The 21579-nt window shown below is 43.0% G+C and overlaps 1 protein-coding gene across 1 annotated transcript in view; it reads right to left on the bottom strand.

Annotated features, from left to right (window-relative positions):
• slc39a9 (solute carrier family 39 member 9) overlaps positions 1–9426 on the bottom strand; it is a 36140-nt gene extending 26714 nt beyond the window's left edge. Inside the window, exons 1-2 of the mRNA XM_028821320.2 lie at positions 9100–9426; positions 8889–9016 (exon numbers count right to left, since the gene is read on the bottom strand). Of these exons, the coding sequence (XP_028677153.1) occupies positions 8889–8984 (96 nt within the window). The 5' untranslated portion in view covers positions 8985–9016; positions 9100–9426. The remainder of the gene's footprint in view (positions 1–8888; positions 9017–9099) is intronic.
• Positions 9427–21579: the final 12153 nt, after the last annotated feature.

The raw sequence follows: 21579 nt of genomic DNA, 5'->3' as shown, positions 1-21579 counted from the left end.
CTAAATGAACTGTCCGTATTAAACATACGTCATCTCAACACGTTCACACTATGCAGCATAGGTGGATCTCATTACAATAAGGCACTATTAACCGTTCAACCGCAGAAAAGGCTCCATATTAACAGTGAGTGCGATCCTCCTTATTACTTATCCATATTTATCACGCTCAACAACAAACAAGTCATAAATTCACGATCACGGGTACAAAACGATACGGCTCGGATAACGGGACCAAACACAATTCACACTATGCAGCATAGGTGGATCTCATTACAATGAGGCACTATTAACCGTTCTACCGCAGAAAAGGCTCCATATTAACAGTAACTGCGATCCTCCTTATTACTTATCCATATTTCTAACACTGAAGAACAAACAATTCATGAATTCACGATCACGGGTACAAACCGATACGGCTCGAGTAACGGGACCAAACACACGAACCCGCATGAAAAAAAACAATACACGTCGGCTCCAACGCGCTTCTGAAACTCTGGAAGAAAAAATGTCTCGGCTCCAAAAACGCAAAGCTCAACTAACACAGTTACAGAAACGAACCCAAATGGACAGACACACTGAACGTGGACGCATGCAGCGCACGTCTCACAGTACTGCATCGAAACAGGCACGGCTTCAAAACGAAACACCTCCCGTCTCAGACATACAGAAACGGCAGCGAGGGGACAAAATAAATAAACGCAGACGTCTACACCTCGCATCTCAAATGCCGGAAAACAAGCAGGCAAGGCTCCAAAAAGAGAAAGCTCAACTGACCGACATACAAAAACGGGCAAGGCTCAATACAAACAATGCACGCCGTAAACTACAACGGGCTTCTCACACCTCACTGGCAAATCGATTACAGCTCCAAAACAACACGTCCCAAATACTGGACATACAACGACGCGCCTCTCAAACGGCACAAGCAAAACATACACGTCATGGACATCAACGACAGACACCTGCTAAACGATTGCGCCAGTTAGCTGACAACGCATTCAATAATGAGTCCACTATTCAGGAAAATTCATTGGGATTAATGAATGTCATTTGCAATCATTGTCATTCACTTAACTTCCCTGAAGAAACAACTGGCAATACAAGTAATGAATTTACACGTTGTTATCAAAACGGTCAAATTAGACTGCCTCCTTTACATTCATATCCTGAATATCTACAGAAGCTTCTAACTAACGATGTACCTGAAAGTGAAATCTTTATGAACTGCATTAGATCCTACAAATCGGTATCCACTATGAACATTAACAGTGGCACTGCACATGACATCCGTCTTGCAAAACTGTTAATTATTGATGAATGTACAATGGCATCCACTCACTTACTCAACACCATTCATAAACTTCTACAAACGTTTATGAATAATAATCTTCCCTTTGGAGGAAAGGTACTTTTATTAGGAGGAGATTTTAGACAGTGCTTAGCTATTGTTCCACATTCCATGCGCTCAGCTATTGTTCAGTGCACCTTAAAATACGCAGACAATTGGCATTGCTTTCAAAAGATTCAGTTAGTACAAAACATGCGATGTCCACATCCAGATCATAACAATTGGTTATTACAACTGGGAGATGGTACACTCACCAATACAGATAGACTTCACCCAGATATTATTACAATTCCTCAAGCCTTTATCTGCGCCGACTTAGTTACAGACAGATTTGGAACAGCAATCTCATTAGACCAAATGCCCCTTTTAACACAACGCACTATATTATGTCCAAAAAATATTAATGTGGAAAACATAAATACCCAAGTCATTGCATTACTTCCTGGAGAGACACAACTCTTTCTAAGCTCTGACAAACTTGACTCTGATCACGACAATAACCATCTTCATTGACCTTACAAGTTCTGACCTGGAATTACCTTTTACACTTAAACGGCGTGTACAAAGACATTTTCCAATAAACCTTTACACTGTGCCACACACTTTATTGTTTGCTTTCTATTTGCATCATCTACACCTTCACACTATTCTATATCTCATTCATACATCACACTCTTTCTCATTCCCAACACCAGGGGTTGGCGAGCGAAGCGAGCAGGGGGCGGAGCCCCCTAGTTTATAGAGGTGGAGTGAGCTGAGCATTGGGAAAATATAGTGTGGATGAACAGTTAAAGTGTGAGTTGATGTCAGTGTACGAGAAAGCATGAATGGCAGTTACGACAGAAGATGAGGATAGTCAAAGTTTGGAAGTGAACATGGAGCCACAATAGGGGGTCTGTTCAAAGTCCATTGTTCTTCTAGTATAATGGCAGAGGTGGTGACCAGAGAAGTACATGAAGGACTGAAATGGATGTTGTTGAACACTGACTATCTTGTACTGCTGACGAAAGATGAAGAAGAATTGAAATACACAGAGATGTAAAAAGTAATTTCAAAAAGATACTGAGTTATTAACCATGCAGCTGTTTTGGAAAAGGTAGAGGTTCTGATAATGAGGTCACATGTAGTATGAAGATGGAGGTGCAGGCAAAGCCATGATAAGTCAGGGTGAGAGGGGTAGAGAAGAGATTCTGGGAGGATGCAGAACAAAGTGAGCAATGCACATTCTACTAGTTTTTCAGTGGCCTGTTAAAACTGCAGATTTAACAGGGATGCAGAAATCCAGCATCACCAAACTCCCACTTACATTGCAAACTAATTGGCTGTACTGCAGTCCGTGCCAATCTCAGTCCTGTAGTCATCTGATAACAAATGTGAAAAATCAGAGAGTAACTGATATCTTTGCAGAGTCCCCTTTCAGACCAGAAAACCTCACATGGACACACAAGTCTAAACAAAAAGCTGTAACTCAATGACAGACAACTGCGATGTACAAAATAACACAACTATGAGAAAGCACTGATTTTCTAACTGAAAGTGAATTTAAACCAATCACAAGAGGTCCTCTTCCTCCCAACTCCAGCTGTCGACTAGAGGGAGGTGGCCCCTTTTATATGCACCCGGATGTGCTCCAGCAGCTTCCTAACGTCCTTCCGGCGGCACTTCCTGTTGTGGCGGAAGTGCCACATGAGCACCCGGAAGCACTCCGGGCGTCCCTGTAAGGTCCTCCACCAGTACTCCCAGGTGTGGCGGAAGTGCCAACATCCCGGGCTCTATGAAGCTCGGGGTGTCCCATGGCGGTGACCACGGGCCCCAATGGGTTTGAGCCTCCATGCTCTGTTTCCATGGTCCCCACACTAACCAGGGCGGTTGCCCCCTTGTGGCCCGGGGGATGTATAGTCCGCCTCCCGGTCCTTCCAGGCGTCTTGGCTGGGTCTGATCCCCAGCCGCCTGCTACAACTGTTAACTGCTCCTGTAGGCCTAGTGATAGAAGGGAATAACCCGACTCAGGCTGCTTCCACGCCGTGTAACCAACCGAAGGAGAGAACTACGGAAGGCCGTGAGGAGGACAGGGAAACTCCTGGGCTGTAGCAGTTAAACACGTCATCAACCTGGGCCTCAACGAGCCGTGAAGGATTCCCCACCCCTTGAGGTCAGACCAGACCCCCTCTACGAAATACATTTTCAGTTTAGAGAAACACCGACTTCTTTTAAGAGGGAGGAATGGAATGACAACTCCCTGAAATTCGCAAAAAATGCAGTAGTGCTTGTCAATGGCCAACATACTCATCAGCCCATGCCACACAGCCCTCACTTTATACTAGAAAACAATCTGTTATATCATGTAGCTGAACACAAGGATGGGGTGAGGAAATTGTTGCTAATCCCACGAACCTACAAGCGGCAGGTTTGTGACTTGGTGCATACCCACCTCCTGGGAGGCCATTTAGGCACCAAAAAGACTTTGGAGCGAATCAAGCTCCGATTTTATTGGCCGGGAATTAACGAGGAGGTTTGCCGTTTTTCCATTTCTTGTCCAGAATGTCAATTACAGCAAATTCCTAGGAGGGACTGCGCTCCTCTCGTTCCCCTTCAAGCGTATTGGGGTTGATATAGTAGGACCTCTGGAGCCCTCAGCCCGAGGACATAAATATATACTAGTCCTCGTAGATTATGCTACCCGATATCCAGAGGCAGTTCCATTGCACTCTGCCACGTCTAAAGCTATCGCACGGGAAATAGTAGGGGTCTTTGCGTGTGTTTGCACCCCTAAAGAAGTCCTTACAGACCAAGGGACGCCCTTTACCTCGGAGATGTTCAAGGAAACGGCCAAGTTACTTACAATAAAGCACTTAAAGGCCGCGGTGTATTATCCTCAAACCGACAGTCTTGTCGAGAGGTTTAACCAGACTCTCAAGCAAATGCTGCGCAAGGTGATCAGCGTGGACAGGAGGAACTGGAATCCTCCTTCTCGTGCCTATCGGAAAGTCCCACAAGCCTCTACGGGGTTCTTGCCTTTTGAACTGTTATATGGAAGACAATCCCGAGAAATATTGGATGTTTTAAAAGAAGGATGGGAAGGAGAGGCTCTTCCCTCTACCAATATACTAGAATATATCGCGCAATTACGCAATCAATTCGGAAAAATTCAACCTCTTTTAAAAAGTCACATGGAGGAGGCGCAAGCAGCACAGGCCCACTATTATGACCGTGGCACGACTCTTCAGGAGTTCCAACCAGGGGATCGGGTCATGGTATTAGTTCCTACCTCTCATTCTAAATTACTTGCCCATTGGCAAGGTCCATATGAAGTTAAAGAGAGGAAAGGGCTCATCGATTATTTGGTGAGACAACCCAATCATCGACCAAGTGAGCGGGTATATCATGTGAACTTGCTGAAGCCGTAGAAGGAGAGGGATCCAGATCCCTCCTCTGCTCAGCCCTGCTCTTTCTTTGCTCAGAGCGACAGCCTTAATTTCAGTTCCGAGTTAAATGCTAGGCAGAGACGAGCGCTCGAAACAGCTGTCCTGTCAGTTCCAGAGGTAGTGAGTGAGAAACCTGGAAGGACCTCTCTGATTGTGTATAACATAGTGACTGAGCCCGGGCTTATCATACAAGAACGCCCATATCGTCTTCCCAAGGCAAAAAAGGCAGAGGTGGAGCTTGAAATCAAGCGTATGTTGGAACTGGGTGTGATTAAGGAAAGTTATAGTCCCTGGTCCAGTCCGATTGTCTTGGTCAATAAGCCCGACGGGAGTTGGAGGTTTTGCAACGACTTCTGTCGACTGAATCAAGTCTCCCAGTTTGACTCCTCGTATGGACAACCTCCTTGAAAGACTTGGACCACACTTGACATGACTAAGGGGTACTGGCAGGTTCCTTTAACGGACTCTGCAAAGGCTAAGACCGCGTTTAGCACACCTAGTGGGCACTGGCAGTATTGGGTCCTCCCATTCGGGTTACATGGGGCTCCAGCCACTTTGCAGCGTATGATGGATAGAGTGCTACGGCCCCATAACGTGTTTGGTGCTGCTATTTGGATGAGGTGGCCATCTATTCAAGCACATGGAACCTAAAACAAGCCCTTGCATCAGCACACATATTGAAAGCACCTAACTTTTCGCTTCCTTTCATACTCCAGATGGACGCTTAGGACACTGTCCTGGGTGCCGTGTTGAGCCAAAGCATCGATGGTGTTGAACACCCCGTCATGTACCTGAGCCGGAAACTGCTGGACTGGGAGCCCAGATATGCGGCAGTGGAACAAGAGGCCCTTGCGATTAAATGGGCGATTACACTCTTGGGCCGTGAATTTACTCTAGTGATGGACCATGAACCTCTGCAGTGGATGGCGCTCCACAAAGAGTTGAATCCACGGGTCACTGGGTGGTTTCTTTACCTCCAACCGTATAAGTTTTCTCTTGTTCACCGTAACGGCTCTCTCCATGCCAATGCTGATGCTCTCTCTCGAGTCCAAGACCCCTCAGACACGTCCACCCAACCTGATTGGTCTGGGCTGAGGGGGGGCCTTGTCACACACGTGTGCATGGGTAACAGCTGAAGGGCCTAAACAATAGTAATTCTATGCCAGGCCAGGGGGCGGCAGAGTGTACTGACTATCTATCTCAGTCCCTTACAGACCTTTCCCGGGAAATCCCACCTGTTTCCGGCCCTGATGATGACATCACTTACAAGCCACTCCCAGTTCCTGCACCGATGATGTCATTTCCTCTCTGGGCCTTTAAAACTGCCATCTTGCCTCAGTACAGGCAGTTCTGTTTTGGACTCTGTTGTAGGCACATCGTGCTACCATAAAAAAATGACTTTTGCAGCCGAGAAAATAATATACGGGTGGCTGCCCCAACTCTTTGATGTCTCCGACTCATTCTTATGACAATACACACACACTGATTTAAGGCCATAAATACAATAGGATAACAATGTTCTAGAAATTGCTAAGACCAACTGCTTGAGGCTGCAAATTGTTTATCAAGTACTTGTGGCAGTGCTGCCAGTCATAGGATGAGATACTCTACATAGAAGCAGTGAGGAAAGTGGTGGTGGAGCTTCAGAGGTAGTAGTCTGTTGGCTGTCTGCTTTCCTGTACTCGTGCTACAAATAACAAATGGCACAAACTAGCAATAAGATTTAAAAAAAAATTTTTAATTATACTTATATAAATATATACTGCATATTGTGCTGACAATTTCAGTCTTCAGTGCACTGACTAGCCATGCCACGCAGAATTTTTTAACAAATCCTAGCTCACATTTAAAAAAATGTATCATTGCTACACCTTTTTTTTTTTTTTTTTTAATAACAGGATATTCATTCATCATTTTTATCCATAATTTTTTAAGAAGCACATCACTTTATGATGCAGAGTTTATAACTGCTTGATTCAACTGAGATCCTTGACCCGTATTTTTACATTATATGCATATTTTTGTTTTGTAAATTTTGAAAATAAAATTACATTTTATCCTGTATCTCAAGATGCTCTAAAATCAAAGGCATGACCTCTGTATTTTCTGTTGTGGCAACATATACACATTAACTTGTTCCAGTATTTATCAGTGGAAGATAAGATATTTTCAACATTTCCTTGCATGTTGTAATTAAACATGTTAAATGTTCAAAGATATCAACTATGCATGATAATTTTGCAATCTATTATCTGTACGTGCAAAGCAGGATTCCTCTTCATTTGAAAGGTGTTAAAAAATAAAAAAAATCCTTCAGCTCAAACTTTTGTCTCAGTACTTTCCCCTTAGATATCCATCTTGCTTCCTTGTGAAGATTAACATGCTTTGCTCTAACTTCCTGGCATTGAGATGTGATTTAAGAGAGCTACTTTTCATATATTTAACCATTTTTAACTATATTTTCTCATCTAATTACTGTGTATTTTCCCAATCAGCACTTCACAAATGAGAAAGCGATGTTATTACGATGTGTTTTCTTTCTTCACTAAAAATGCAAATCCTTTCACTTGAATAAATTCTAACACATTTCGGGGGAGCTGTGTAATGACTTGCAAACTTAATTATCTGGACCAGCAACAGCACCTCAACCTGACTGGTTACTGGGAGTGGCTTTGTGGTCCATTCTGCTTCCAACCCATGCTTCCAGACAGGAACTAAAACAGGGTCAATAGAGCAAATTTTTCAACGTTTTGATTTTTTTTTTTTTTAAGTTTTATTTATTTTAGAACTTTAGTTGGCTTTTGATTGATAGATAGATAGATAGATAGATAGATAGATAGATAGATAGATAGATAGATAGATAGATAGATAGATAGATAGGATGTCTGGAGTAATTTGGCTCTTTACAGAAGCTCTTGCATTAATTAAATACATACACACACAGACAGACTATGTTCTGAACACACTCAAGAATGACTACAAAGGAAGAAAATTAAAAAGAAACCAAACATCTGACTTGGCAGTCAGAGTCAGAGTGAGGTATTATACATGCTTATTCCTTCAGGTATAAAGGAGCCTTAGTAGTGTTTCTTTACACATTTCTGCTGAATAATTCTCAGAAAGGTGCTATAAAAATAAAATGCATTATTATTGTTAGTGTGTCAGAGTGATGATGTGCAGCATTGCTCATAATGGTACTCAATTCTGCTTTAATCCCCACTGCTCTTTCTTGTGCAGCTCCTCAGTGTGATGAGACCAGTTCTATCGGTCACTGATGTGGACCACCCCCAAGTACTATGGGCAGTGCACCACCTCCATTATCTACTCTATGAATGGTGACCAGGCACAGACACAGACACTCTTAAGTGTGATGGAAGTCAATAACCAATTCTTTTGGTTTTGTTGACATTAAGACGATGAAAATTCTATATGTACCAAGGGACACATCCATCTCTCTCTATCTCTCTCTCTTTCCATGTCTACTCTTTCCTGTGTCATCTCTCATTCATCATTCGAAAACTTGAATAAAGCTCAAACTAATAATACCCGCTAACTCCAGCACCGAACATGCTGTAGTAACATACATGTTATCTTTCTAATCTTGGCTAAGCTAAAGTTGTTTTCGCTTTGCCCTATGGCGCATACTCCCAAACAGCACTCGTATCAAAAACACACCGGTTTAATTCATTAGAAGTGCTTCTGCGGCCGTCTGGCTGAAAACCCCTAGGTTAAAGTTTGCTCGAGCTCTTCGGCGTTCTAACATTGTGCTCAGGCTCAGCATATACAGTCGCAGAAAATCAAACGGAATTTACTATTAAGAGTAACTAAAAAATCAATCAGCTGTAATTGCTGCGATCAATAATTTATTACACCCGTCAATCTCTTCTGAGTAACATTCCACTTTGTCTGAGCCTTAAGTCACCATACAATCCTGAATAAAACTAGTAAAACGACAGAGCGAGGGGCAGTGCCAGGCAGGTGCCATACCGAGGAGCTCTTTAACTCAGTGACCCCGTCACCGGCTGGCGCCACACGGCTTGCTCGACGCCACGACACGGCAGATCGTAAAATAGAAGGCGAGGAAGAGGAAGAAGGGCACTATGCCACTGACTCACCTCGGAGAAGTTGACGGCCAGAGGAATGGTGCCCGCCACGTAGCAGCCCACCAGCATCGCCAGGGAGAAGAGGCTTATCGAGCTGAAGTCGTCCATTTTAGCTCTCGTATCTGGAAAATCTGCGATTGCTAATTGAAATATAAACATTTAGTAAAAAGTGCAGGCACATGCGTGTTAGGACACTCAAACAATGTAAACACAACAGACTGACCTTACGACTGGGGGCAACGCGCCAGATTTCTTTGTGAAGAGTTTTTCTCCAGACTATTTACAAAATTATTTGTCGATTAACTTGTTAAAACTTGATGTTTTTTCTTTCACCTTTACTAAAAATTGTAAAACTCTATACCTAAGAACAGGGGGACGCTTTTAAAATAACGTCACGATATAAGAAGACTGACATAATGAGAGGAAAAAAGCAGTCCTACTATTCGGCATATAAATATTTATAATATGGTAGTATTATGATGACAACAACAGCCCCCGGGAGCCATGGTGCAGTGTGGCACACGCGAACACTTCCGGTTCACGAGCCCACCTCTTCTGCGTCACGTGGTGTATGTCGTGTCGCGCCGAGGTTTCGTTGTTGGCGCCGGCGCGGTGCGTTTTTCTTGTTCTCAGTTATCTGGCGATTGGCGTCCAAGTTTCTTTCCATTTTTTTCTCGTTATACTTTAGAGAAACAACAGTCCAGTTCCTTAAAGTAAACTGAAATGCGTATTTGTGATGATGTTAATACGAAGACAAATGAGATACAAGATGAAGTGTTCGCCATGTGCCTTGTGGCCTTGAAATTAAAGGAAATGGAAAATTTAATTACAAACGTATTGGATGGGTTCCGGTACAATTGTTTAAGTAGGCTGTATTGTGACATATCGGGAGGTGCAGTTTAGCCATTAAAAAAAACGAATTGTGCGGCAGGATGTCGCCGTGGTAGCGCTGCTGCCTCACAGTGAATAGATGCGGAGTTTGCATGTTCTCCACTGGTGTACGTGGGTTTCCTCCCACATTCCCAAGACATGCAGGTTAGGTGGATTGGTGATGCGAAGCTGGCCATGGGGTGTGTGTGTGAGTTCACCAAGGCTTGATGGGTTAACCTCCACCCCCCTCTGCCCTGCTCGTTATTAAACAGGCTATGATAGTGAAATGGTATTTAACTACATAGCAGGGTCTGCACAAAGTGGTACCTGGTTGACCCTCTTTCTGATTAAGTGTATTTGAGATATCTTTAAAGGGATTTTGTTGCATTTATCCTAAAATGTAAAGGAGCATATTTGGAAACAAGTTGCAGATATCTTAACTAGGTGATGTGCATTTTATGGGGACTATTGAGATCAATTTGCATGTGATTTTAGACCTGCTGCACTCCTGCTTTGATGACAGCTGAGGTGTACTTCGGTTGTAAGTGGAACAAAGTGTAATGGCACATAGTTAACAATGCAAATGCTAAATAGGAAATGAGTGAGAAAAGATGGGAGAAATCGCTTCTCCGAATGGAATACATAATTAGGAATAGGGGCTGCCTTGGTTTGTCTGAGCAGTCGAGGATCAAGACGGGCCAGAGGCACGCTGAGGGGCGGTATTTGCAATATTAAGGGTAAATAATTCAAAAACAGTCATGAAATAGTACAGTTATTAATCTTTAAAGGTCATTGTTTTACTCTTTAAAACCATGAAATACCTAACAAACAAACAAGGATGGTATCCTAGCTCCGTGTGCGTGGTGGGGGCAGGCCTTGGACAAGGTGGTACCTGTTTGAATCTTTCTGAGGGTCTTGTTAGTCCAAGGTAGAAAATGGGCCCTAAGTGTAAAATTCATGTCCATGAATAGAACGTGCTGATAAACATTTGAAGTTACTAAGAATTCAGAATGTTTCTTCTTTAAGATAAATGAGTCATTTCAAACCATTAGAAAGAGTAGGAATGTCTTGGCTGGATTTCCACATTGATTTAATGGAGAATTAATTTTAAAAAGTTATCATTTTATATCAGAAATACAAACATTCCTGGATGTGTCAAGACCTCTGACAAGTGCAATCCATATTACTAACCGAGAATGGTAAACCGGAAGGCACGAACCCAGGTACACGGCGATGGATGCAGGAGACATAGTGCGCAGGCGCCTACAGCGCACGTCTCATAAACCGCAAGCGAAGTCTGATCCACCGCAAACGAAGGAGTCAAAACGGCTCAAAAACAAAAGAGCTCAACTGACGAAGGAGTCATGGCTCAAAAACGAAATAGCTCAACTAACGCCACACAGAAAAGAGGATTCTGCACTGCACCCCAGAGTCAAATGGAAGACACTACGGGGTCCGCAAGGTCCACAAAGATAGTACGAAAGGCGCAGGCGCCTACAACGCGCTTCTGAACTAAACGTCCACACTACACAGCATGGTCCGGGTAATAAGAATAAATGAACTCTCCGTATTAAACGTACAGCATCCTCACACGTCCAAACCATATAGCATATGTGAATCACATTACAGTGATGCACTATTAACAGTACAACCACAGAAAATGCTCCGTATTAACAGTAAGTGCAATTAATTATCCATATTACTAACGGTAGACAATGGATAACTAATGGAGTCACGGTCATGGCGGAGCCCCCTAGTTTAGTTATAAAGTCAGTTCCATTATATTATACCAGTAACAGTTATCGTGCAGTGAATACACTTGACTTAAGCATTCATAGTTCTCATAGTCTTTCTCTGTACGTTTATCATTCGTTTGCTCAGAGGTTGATGCGCTTGCTGCTTTCTGAGCAGCTCTTCTTCACCCTAGCGGCCTGCTTCTTCTCTTCTTTCGTCAGCATCTTTTCGCATTAAAACTGATTAAGTCAGTGTTTGTGTTGCAATTACTTAGTACGTTTTCCTTAATTTTTCACTTAAGCAGGCACTTAAGTCTTCAATCTGCCTCAAGAATGATTTTAGATATGAAGAGGTAGGGGAAGTGACAACGAAGGTGTTAGGGATGAGAAGGGCGCCGGTACGCATGCGCCACACAGCCACCCTGCAGTCCGCTGCAGTGAGTTGATTCTACAATAAAAATAAATAGATTAATAAAAATCATCATCCCGAAAGCGGATAGTAGACATCACATAGTATATGTGTACCAAATTTCAGGTGAATAGTTCAAACTGTTTTTGAGCTACAGGTGATTTAAAATCCTGGACAGACAAACAGACAGCCACGGTAGCTTATTATATATAAAGAAAAGTCAAGTTCAACAGACAACTAGGACTTTGTAATCTAAAACTGTCATCAAAATTTTTTTTTTTTTTCATAAATGTTGGTAGGTGAATTGTCTGTTTTAACACAGAAGTTATAAGATGGACAGAACTCTTTTTTACATCCACAAATTTGTTTAAGATGAGGAAGGGAGGGAGAGATATGAACAAATGTGAAAATCGTAAAGAAATTCTGTCGTCTACTACACCCTCCAGATTTTGTGAAATTGAATCCTTGTTAAAGCTGTATGAGAAGTTTAATTTTAAAAACTACATGTATGCAGGTTGTACATGTTTTACATTGATCGCATTATGCAATAAGCAAATTAACCTGGTTAAATTAAATTAACATAACCAGGTATTTTTGGAATGTATATAGGCAGCATTTAATTTTGAAATGAAAAGTGCATTCTGAATTAACAGTGTAACACAGCTAGGAGCTTGAATAAGGAAGTGGCTTTCAGGTTTTTACACGGTTTACATGCCCTTAATCTCAATGTTGTAGACGCTCCAGAGGACGGATGGGTGTCCCACCCAGGACGGAGGTGAATTCCTTACCCAGCCGGGATGCTGTAACAGAAGGATGGAATAAATGGGCATTACCCAGCCAGGATGCCTTATGATTTCTGTCCTGATTGGGATGGCTGAAGACTACTGGAAATGGCAAGGGAGGACGAAAGGGAGCAGTTCATCTCCCAGAATACTAGGTGGCAGTGTCCCTCATATAGAGTCCCGGTCTGGACACCCACAAGGCTGCATGGGAGTTGGAGTTCAGAAGCGCAACCCTGTAGGCATCACTGGAGGACAATAGTGGGCGCTGCCAGGGGGAGGACATCCCTGGCTTTCTTATAACCGAGGAGTACTTACTTAAAGCTTCCTTAACATTTATTAATGTTGATATACATTAAGGTCAGATCAGGTTGGGTACCATGCACTGGTACAGCTTGGTGCTGCACCCACCATACTTCAAAACTGTTCGGGATTCTGATTGGCAACCCCCCCCCAGGCAGACATGCGGTCCAGTCCCCACCCTCTGGAAATTACCGTCTGTCTGGCGCAGCCAGGTGTAATGTGGGCGTACCCTTTGCCTGGTCCAGCTACTCGGGTCCTTGACAATGAGAATCCTGCGAGACAGAGTAATGATTATGAAGCTGGAAATTGGAGGTGTGATGATGAATGTTGTTAGTGCATATGCCCCACAAGTTGGGTGTGCGATGGATGAGAAAGGAGGTTTTTGGAGTGAGTTGGATGAAGTGATGAACAGTGTACCCAAGGGACAGAGAGTATTGATTGGAGCGGATTTCAATGGACATGTTGGTGAAGGGAACAGAGGAGACGAGGAGGTTATGGGTAGGTATGGTGTCAAGGAGAGGAATGAAGAAGGTCAGATGATAGTGGATTTTGCCAATAGGATGGACATGGCTGTGGTGAATACGTATTTTAAGAAGAGGGAGGAACATAGGGTGACGTACAGGAGTGGAGGAAGATGCACACAGGTAGATTACATCCTAAGCAGAAGAGTCAATCTGAAGGAGATTACAAACTGCAAAGTGGCAGCAGAGGAAAGTGTAGTTAGACAGCATAGAATGGTGTTCTGTAGGATGACGTTGGAGATCAAGAAGAGGAGGAGGAGAGGGAGGGCAGAGCAAAGGATCAAATGGTGGAAGTTGAAAAAGGAAGACTGCAGGGTTGAGTTTAGGGAGGAGGTGAGACAGACACTGGGTGGTATTGAAGAATTACCTGGCAGTTGGGCAACTACAGCAGATGTAGTAAGGGTGACAGCAAGAAGAGTGCTTGGCGTGACATCTGGACAGAGGAAGGAGAAAAAGGAAACCTGGTGGTGGAATGGGGAAGTACAGGAGAGTATACAGAGGAAGAGGTTGGCGAAGAAGAAGTGGGATAGTTAGAGAGATGCAAAAAGTAGACAAGAGTACAAGGAGATAAGGTGCAAGGTATAGAGAGAGGTGGCGAAGGCTAAAGAAAAGGCATATCATGAGTTGTATGAGAGGTTGGACACTAAGGAAAGAGAAAAGGACCGGTGGGCTACAGCGGAGTCGAGCTGGGAAAGATGTGCAGCAGGTTAGTGTGATAAAGGATAAAGATGGACACATACTCACAAGTGAGGAGGGTGTGTTGAGCAGATGGAAAGAGTACTTTGAGAGGTTGATGAATGAAGAGAATGAGAGAGGTTAGATGATGTGGAGATAGTGAATCAGGAAGTGCAACAGAGTAGTAAGGAGGATGTAAGGACAGCTATGAAGAGGATGAAAAATGGAAAAGCCGTTGGTCCAGATGACATACCTATGGAAGCATGGAGGAGTTTAGGAGAGATGGCAGTGGAGTTTTTAACCAGATTGTTTAATAGAATCACTCACTCCTATTATCATGAAGTGTTTTGAGAAAGTGCGGACACCCTGGACCCCCAGCAGTATGCCTACTGACCCAACAGGTCCACCTCAGATTCCATCGCGGCCGCACTACATTATTCCCTCTCACCTGGAGAACAAAGACTCCTACATCAGGATGCTCTTTGTTGACTACAGCTCCACCTTTAACACGGTTATCCCCTATATACTCACCCATAAAATGTCTGCACCCCACCCTCTGTGACTGGCTCCTACACTTTCTGACTGGCAGGCCCCAGTCTGTCAGGATTGGTAATAGGATTTCAGCCAGCATTATCACAAACACAGGCACCTCACAGGGATGCATCCTCAGCCCCATCCTCTACACCCTGTTCAACCACGACTGTGTTGGTTCCCAAAAAGATAGCATCATCCTAAAGTTCACAGATGACACCGTAGTGATAGGACGCATCACTGGTGAGGACGAGGCAGCCTACAGGTGGGAGGTTGCCAGTCTGGAGTCATGGTGTGATGACAACAACCTCACCCTCAACACAGACAAGACGAAGGAGATGATAGTGGACATAAGGAAGGAGACCTCACCGACCACTGTTCATCCGAGGGCTTGAAGTGGAGAGGGTGAGCAGTATGAAATACTTGGACACCACACAGCTGGTCAAGAGGGCTCAACAGCAGCTGTACTTTCTGAGGAGGCTGAGGAAGTTTGGTATGTCGACTAAGATCCTTGGCAACTTCTACAGCTGCATTGTTGAGAGCATCTTGACCAGCTGCATCACCGTGTAGTACGGCAACACTACTGCTATGGACCGCAAACACCTGCAGAGAGTGGTAAAGACTGCCAAGAAGATCACCAGGGGCCTCATGTATAAACGGTGCATACGCACAGAAATGTTGCGTACTCCCGTTTCCACGCTCAAATCGCGATGTATAAAACCTAAACTTGGCGTAAAGCCACGCACATTTCCACGGTACCTCATACCTTGGCGTATGCAATTTCTCCGCTCGGTTTTGCAGACTGGCGGCACCCAGCATCAAAGCAGTGCTACTGTACCTGTGTGGTCACCCTTTCTTTCTTAGATCCACATTCCTGACGCTGCTTTATAAATACACTGAAACTAACTGCATATTGTTTATTAGTGTAATGCATCTGATTGTAATTAACCTGCAGCAATATAATGGTCCAGGGAATAGCCATAGTATTCCAAATACTATAACTGCTTTAGCGTTGTTACACTCACTGCATCTTCTTCTTCTTTCAGCTGCTCCCGTTAAGGGTTGCCACAGCAGATCATCTTTTTCCATATTACTCTCACTGCACCACTCGGAGTATTTATATCACTGTATATGAGTGGGGAATCACAGCAGCAGCTGATCGGAAAGAGAAATATAGGTATACAGCATGAAGCAGACGCTGCCTGAGCCACAGCAAACGCTTTAGAGACTTCCCAGTACGGACTTCGCGGTTTAGAAAAAGTTTCATCCCAAGAACTCTAAACGCACTAAATCAGTCCATCAAGTGCTCCTTGTAGAACTGTTTGTACTTATAAGTACAATTACCTCACTGTAAACTTGCACTAGTTATAATATTGCACAACCTGCGCCACTTTATAAAGTGCGTATTTACATATGATGATGGTATTCATTTTTAAGATGAAATGCAGCAAAATATGTTGATTATATTATACAGATAAAACTTTAACTTCATTTAAATAATCTGTATTGTTAATAATTAAACATGTGAGGACACGGTGCCGCAGCGCTAGCTAGTTCAGGGATTGTTCCTGCATTGTGTTGTATTCTTGAGCTGACGTGACACTGGAAAGATAGACAGATATAATAATTAAACATGTACTACGAAGATATCTCAATGTTCCTTAAAAGTTTTGAAGAATCGGCGTTCTAAGCTTACAAATGGCTTAATGTCTATTACATAGCTGATTGTGTGGCGATTGGGTATTTGGAGAAAGAAAAGTAAGGACAGGAATTGGAGGTTAGTACGTTTGAAAGAGACAGTACTGCTGTGATAAATTATTTCATTGAAGGTCGCACATGGCGCAGCAAGCCTCTTGCGTGAGACATGAACAAGCACTGCGCCACCGTGTTCCCATGTTTAATAACATGTTTTCATTCCTATCATCATGAAAAAGATATCACGTATACATCTCAGTATTTTAATTATTCAGAGAGCTGTAATATCACAAATGTAATGGATTATGTGTCCTGTTGGAGAAAGAGAAAGCCCATTTAAGAAGTAGGTAGTGATTCACACACAGAGCACAAAGAAGATCAAATACAGAACAAAGTATTTAACGTGTACATTAGTTACAATAGGATTTGAGAAACTAGTAAATTAAACGATTTTAAGATGAAGTTTATGAGATTCTACTTTAATGGCAAAATAAACTACGTGATTAAAGTGGAAATTTCGAGATTAAAGTTGACATTTCGTGCTTTTTTCCAACTGTGTGCCTATTTTTTTGTTTGTACCCTAATAAGCTTTCATATGACACTCAGACGGTGGGCTACGACTCGCCTTTTCACAGCGACTTTGATATGTGATTTCTTTTTTATTTCGGGCACTGAGCGACTTTGTGAAGTTGAGCTTTTGAGTTTCTCTGACACTCTGTCACTCGATCAACTTCCTTTTGTTGATTATATTACTGTTTAAACCAACAAATAGTACGTTTTTCCTTTGCTCCACTTGGTATTCGCTGAAATTCTTATTTTTTCCCCCCGTGTTTTTCCCATTGTCTTTTCTCAGAAGGCTATTTATATTGATTTGAATATTCAAAGAGGCGTAATTCTGGGAGGAGTTGGGGCGGGACAGAAGGCGCGTGCACGTGCGTTACTTTTCACGCTGATCAGGATTTATGTAGTGGAAGAACGTGAAAGTTTGCGTACATACAGATTCCTGCATCTGGATTTTTCTGTGCGTACGCACATTCCCGCTTTTGTGCTTACGCCATGTTATAGTGTGAGTTCTACGCACGGCGTTATACATGAGGCCCCAGGACTCCACTGTCCTCTCTGCAGAGCATCTACAACTGCAGAGTCCGCAGGAGAACTGCCTCGATCCTCAGGGACCCCACCCACCCCCAACACGAACTGTTCACACTTCTACTCTCAGGCAGGAGGTATAGAAGTATGAAATGCAGGATTTCCAGGGTAAAGAACTCTTTCTTCCCCAAGGCCATTAAACTCCTAAATAACTGACTGGAGTTTATAACCGTGGTTCATCTCATTCTATCTACCTCACACAACTGTATTTGACTTGTTCATCACACACCTACCTGCACATTACACTTTATACTTCTATTCTGTTTTTTATACAGTATGCTGCCTTTGTTACTTATAATTTATTTGCTACTTACTATTTATGTTCATTTTTATACGTTGGTTTGTTAACCATTGGCATTTGGTGTGCACAGCAAAGAAAGAATTTAATTGTACAGGGAAACGTGTTTACTTATTGTACATATGACAATAAAACTTTGAACTTGAAAGTGAGAGGATGCCTGAGGAGTGGAGAAGAAGTGTACTGGTGCCAATATTTAAGAATAAGGGGGGTGTTCAGAGCTGTAGTAACTACAGGGGGATAAAATTGATGAGCCACAGAATGAAGTTATGGGAAAGAGTAGTGGAAGCTCGGTTAAGAAGAGAGGTGATGATTAGTGAGCAGCAGTATGGTTTCATGCCAAGAAAGAGCACAACAGATGCGATGTTTGCTCTGAGGGTGTTGATGGAAAAGTATAGAGAAGGCCAGAAGGAGTTGCATTGCGTCTTTGTGGACCAGGCGAAAGCATATGACAGGGTGCCTCGAGAGGAGCTGTGGTATTGTATAAAGAAGTCAGGAGTGGCAGAGAAGTATGTAAGAGTTGTACAGGATATGTACGAGGGAAGTGTGACAGTGGTGAGGTCTGTGGTAGGAGTGACAAATGCATTCAACGTGGGGGTGGGATTACATCAGGGATCGGCTCTGAGCCCTTTCTTATTTGCAATGGTGATGGACAGGTTGACAGACGAGATTAAGCAGGAGTCCCCATGGACTATGATGTTTGTTGATGACATTGTGATCTGTAGTGATAGTAGGGAGCAGGTTTAGGAGACCCTGGAGAGGTGGATATATGCTCAGGAGAGGAGAGGAATGAAGGTCAGTAGGAACAAGACAGAATACATGTGTGTAAATGACAGGGAGGTCAGTGAAATGGTGAGGATGCAGGGAGTAGAGTTGGTGAAGGTGGAGGAGTTTAAATACTTGGGATGGACAGTACAGAGTAATGGGGATTGTGGAAGAGAGGTGAAAAAGAAAGTGCAGACAGGGTGGAATGGGTGACGAAGAGTGTCAGGAGTAATTTGTGACAGGCAGTTATCAGCAAGAGTGAAAGGGAAGGTCTACAGGACAGTAGTAAGACCAGCTATGTTATATGGGTTGGAGACGGTGGCGCTGACCAGACAGCAGGAGACAGAGCTGGAGGTAGCAGAGTTAAAGATGCTAAGATTTGCATTGGGGGTGACGAGGATGGACAGGATTAGAAATGAGGGCATTAGAGGGTCGTTAGGAGACAAAGTCAGAGAGGCGAGATTGCATTGGTTTGGACATGTGCAGAGGAGAGATGCTGGGTATATTGGGAAAAGAATGTTAAAGATGGAGCTGCTAGGCAAGAAGAAAAGAGGAAGGCCTAAGAGAAGGTTTAGGCATGTGATGAAAGAGGACATGAAGGTGGTGGGTGTGACACAGCAAGATGATGAGGACAGGATGATATGCAAAAAGATGACCCAGTGTGGCAACTCCTAATGGGAGCAGCAGAAAGAAAAAGAACTCAAGTTCTTAAATCCTTACACTAGCTCAATGGTTTAGTGCAGATTCCAAAATCCTCCTTTTTACACACAAAGCCTTAATTGGCCAAGGTCTGGGTTAGTTATCTCAACTTATCATGACCTACAAACCACAGCACACATTAAAATCTCAAGATGCCGGTCTACTTTTAATTCCAAGGTTTAATAAAGTAAAAGTGAGAGGGTGATCTCTTAGTTACAGGGATCTAAACTGTGGAATGATCTGCCAGCTACTATACGAGATGCCTTTCAGTCTCACCTTTCAAATCCTGGCTGAAGACTCATGACTATAGTTTAGCATACCCTGACTAAAGCTGCTTGCATACAGACTGCATCTCTGTTTTTAGTCATTAGCAGTAAAATATCAGTAATTCAGTATTATACTTATAATTTGTTACTAATCCTCACCTATTCGGTTTCTCTTCTCTGTCCTCAAATATGGCACTTGTTACCACTGCCCTACTGCCAAGTTGTTTGTCTGCCTCTGGAAAAGTCATCTCTGACAGAGGAGTACTGGATTCATTGGGTACATGGGTCCTTTTGTCAGATTGGCCGGTCCTTCACTGACTCGGCTGTGGAACAGCCAGTAAGGGGCAGGCAGCTTGTTGGCTGAGGTCTCCAGGACTCTGAAGTAATTCGAATCCTTATATATGATATAATCTACTCTTGCATTTTGCTCTGTACTTATACTATTACTATTGTATTGAGGATTACTTGTGTTCTGTGTATTGTGTTGTATTTACCCCAATTTTTCTGACACCAACTGCACACCCAACCTACCTGGAAAAGGGTCCCTCTTTGAATTGCCTTTCCCAAAGTTTCCTCTATTTTTTTTTCCCTGGTAGTTATTTTCTTGTCTTCTTAGAGTTAAGGCTGGGGGGCTGTCAAATGACAGGGCATGTTAAAAGCCCATTGCGGCACTCCTTGTGTGATTTTCAGTCATACAACAATAAAATATTGTATTGTACTGTATGTATAAAACTTTCCATAAAGCCAAATGCATTTTCACTGCAGCCTCAGAACATGTGAACGCACATATCAGCTTGATTCTGTACAAGGGCAGTGCTACTGTTTCTATATGGTTTCCCTTTTGTTTTTAGGTTTGTGTTCATTACGTGGGCTTTATCAAATACACCGAAACTAACTGCATAATGTTTACAAATTGAAGGCACTTGATTGTAATCAACCTGTAACAATATAATGGTGCATGGAATGGCCAAACTATTCCAACTACCATGGCTGCATCAACATTGTTAGAAGACATTGCCAATGGAAGAATTACAAGAGAGCATGTATTTAAAGACTTTGATTTCCAAGAGCTCTTCTCTTATAGCCGTGTGCTGAATAGGTGCCAGCTTTACAAAGGCAGACTTTAAGGAATTGTGCTCTACCTGCTCCTTTGAAAGTTCTGTCCACTATCAGGTTTTTAGCTACATGAGCTTTTCAGCGAGAACTGGTTGACTGGTCGGGTATTTCTCAGTCATGACCAAGTCGCGCCATGCCAACTGTATGGGATGGTATTATCCCGCTTGTCATTCTGATATGCAAGATTTATAGTACTTACACAGCGGTTGAATGGACAAACACCAAAGCACTATTCACAGCATCTGGTTTTCTAAATGTAATTGGAGCAATCAACTGCACACACATTGTTACAAAGGTGCCTTCAGAGAATAAATTGCTGATATAAATAGAAAGCATTTCCACTTTATTAATGTGAAAATTATCTGAAATACTGATTTGTGTAAATTCTGTTACACATGATTTGCCCTTGTCTTTTAACACACTGAACAGAAGGGGCTATTTAGATTGATGTGCATATTCAAATAAGCAAAATTCTGGGAGCAGGAGGGGGGCTATGTGTTAAAATTCATGTTAATTGGGATTTATAAAGTGAATGTGTACAGAACTTTGCCTACACCTGTCTTACGGTGTGTTTGCACATTTCTAGCTTTGTCCGTACACCATGTTTTAGTGTGAATTCTACACAAGGCGTTATACATGAAGCCCCAGGACACTAAAGACTTGGACCTTCGTCTTTGTGCAGATATCGGGAGTGCCACACACCCCTTTCCAGCGACCTCATGACCCCTCATGCTCTCCCAATCCATCTACTGACTTCATAGGAAGAATCACCGGAGACATGTCACTGCCAAGGTAAGGAAACCTCTCGATGAGGTCAACACTCTCTCCGCAGACAGACACACTGGTGATGGCTATGCCCAAGAGCTAACTAAAGGACTGGTTCTTGGTTTTTAT

This window comes from Erpetoichthys calabaricus, chromosome 16 (genome assembly GCF_900747795.2).
Source record: "Erpetoichthys calabaricus chromosome 16, fErpCal1.3, whole genome shotgun sequence".
Lineage (NCBI taxonomy): Eukaryota > Metazoa > Chordata > Cladistia > Polypteriformes > Polypteridae > Erpetoichthys > Erpetoichthys calabaricus.
The sequence above is the reverse complement of the archived record's forward strand: the minus strand, read 5'-3'. Positions and strand labels throughout refer to the sequence as shown.